The sequence below is a fragment of the Ochotona princeps genome, chromosome 2 (genome assembly GCF_030435755.1).
Source record: "Ochotona princeps isolate mOchPri1 chromosome 2, mOchPri1.hap1, whole genome shotgun sequence".
Classification (NCBI taxonomy): Eukaryota; Metazoa; Chordata; class Mammalia; order Lagomorpha; family Ochotonidae; genus Ochotona; species Ochotona princeps.
Genome location: NC_080833.1, coordinates 114,163,605 through 114,166,011, shown reverse-complemented (window position 1 = coordinate 114,166,011; position 2,407 = coordinate 114,163,605). Strand labels below are relative to the sequence as shown.

At 43.3% G+C, this 2,407-nt stretch overlaps 1 protein-coding gene across 1 annotated transcript; it reads right to left on the bottom strand.

The window, feature by feature from the left end:
- Positions 1-1,661: 1,661 nt before the first annotated feature.
- LOC101518152 (small ribosomal subunit protein eS17-like) lies at positions 1,662-2,124 on the bottom strand. The gene is given in 2 exon segments (XM_058656190.1): positions 1,662-1,968; positions 1,970-2,124. Coding segments are annotated over 2 exon segments (462 nt in total).
- Positions 2,125-2,407: the final 283 nt, after the last annotated feature.

Below are 2,407 nucleotides of genomic sequence, written 5' to 3'. Positions count from 1 at the left end.
GAAGCGGGAGATCTTCCACTGATATGATAAAGTTGAAGTTGATAAAGAATGAATCAAGAAATGACTTGAAGAGATGAAGACTGAAATTGGAGATTATTCTTTTTGAGAAATTTGGTTTAATGGACAAGGAAAAAAATCTAAGTGTTAGCTAGGGAGCGGTTGCATAGGAATTGTCATGTTGGTCTTCTAAACTAAAAATAAATAAATAAAACAAGATTTAGGAGAGAAAAGTGACCAATATATACTGTATAGCAAGTTTCTGGGGAAAAAAAATTCAACCCAACCCCACAAATATTTATCGCACTGCTACTGTATTATGTCAAGTGTAGAGGTAATACAAGTGGAATAAATGTGTAGCTTACAGCATGAGTGCGTGAGGTTGAGACAAATGTAGGTTCTTGCCATTAACGGGGTCCCTCGTCCAGCGAGTGAAGCTCCGACACAGGTGCTTGCTCTTATGAGGATTTATTGAAGGACAAACTAATTACATAACATAACAAAACAAGAAATCCAAGTATAATACAGAAGGGCAGTAACTACAGCATATTTACAGGCTTCCTCTTCTACTACTACTACTACTCTACCACTACTCCTCTTTGTTCTTCTTCTCTTTGTTCTCTCTCAAACTTAGGTTAAAACCCTATCAACAGCCAATTGCAACAGGGCTGCTTGGCCACGCATCAAACACACCAATCACAGCCTTGATCACGCACACACACACATCAGTCACAGCTCTGATCACGCGCACACCATGCAGACTGCATGAGACCTTGAACCAATCCTCTACAACTTCCTAAAACTTGTTTACTGCCTTTGTGCCTTGAGAAGACAATAACAAGCGCCATCTTGGGGCAAAGCCCCGCTCTCCACATGCCATAAATCTGAAGAGAAGGGAAAACACCATGGCATAATGGGAATAGTCATTGTCTGCAATACCAGCATTCCCTATGGAAGCCAGTCCATGTGCTGACTGTGCCATTCCAGCCCAGCTCCCTTCTAATGGCCTGAGAAAAACAATGAAAGATGGCACAAATATTTGGGACCCTGTCATCCATGCAGGATACCTTGAAGAAGCTCCTGGATCCTGGCTTTGTTGCAGTCATCCGGGGTGTGAACCAATAAATGAGTAATCTCTCTCTCTCTCTCTCTCTCTCTCTCTCTCTCTCTCTCCCCTCCCCTCCTCCATAGCTCTGACTTTCAATAAATAAATCTTTTTTGTAAAATAAAACAAAAATGAGGGAAATATTAATGACAGAAAATGAAGGAACTTTATATATGATGTCCTCAATCTTCTCAGCAAAAGGCTACCATCTATTTAGAGCTAGGAAAATATGAGAAATGGGCTTAAAGGAAAGTTATGTGAGTTACAGATTTGCAATGATAATTAAAGAGGGTAATCACAAATGAGCTAAAGATGCAAGATGAATAGTTGTCAAACGGTCCTGAATGTCTGAAGATATTAAATGTCATTAGTTTGAAGAGGTTTCATCATCTATGGTTTTGTGGGATTTTTTTTTAACCTGATAATACGCAATATTCAAATGTAGAATGATTTGTAAAACCCACAGATGGTTGATGATCTGTAGGCTAAGCCAAATGGTAAGATATAGAGCTGGCATCGAGAGAAAAATCCAACTTTTTTTTTGTAGTCCTGAGTTTATTCAAAATCTGACAGTGAAGCGAAAAGTTCCGCTGGCTCCCTGGGGCATTTTGAAGTTTATCCCAACACTGGGCTGAGTGACTTGCAGGTTGGACAGGCTGCTGAAGTCCAAAAGCTTCAGCATCAACTTGGTGTTGGCGTCCACTTTGATCTCCTGATCCAGGGTCAAGACTTCAAGGGTATAAGTGGTTCCCCTTTCCTCCTCCTCCTCCTCCTCCTCCTCCTCCTCCTTCTTTTCCTCCTCCTGGGGCTTGATGGAAATGCCTCTCACAGGGCCTCACTGGATGCGCTTCATCAGGTACGTGACAGCCTACCATCTTGCTGCAGAGCTTCTTGCTGGGGATGACGGTGATTTGCTTGCACACGCACTTGCTGGTGTGGAAGTCATTGCCCAGTTGGGTATAATACTTCTCAATAATAACCTGGGCCACCTTCTTCATGGTTTTGGTGCAAACGCAGCCCATGTTGGCAGATCATGAGTAAAAAAAAAAAAAATGTGCCCAGGAAGCAGTGGATGATGGCTCAGGATAGGAGACCCATTTGACCCTGACCTTCATCCTGGCATAGGCCAAACTTTTGCAATCATTTGAAGAATGAACAAGTCGGGCCCGGCGGCGTGGCCTACCAGCTAAAGTCCTCGCCTTGAAAGCGCCGGGATCCCATATGGGCGCCGGTTCTAATCCTGGCAGCTCCACTTCCCATCCAACTCCCTGCTTGTGGCCTGGGAAAGCAGTTGAGGACGGCCCA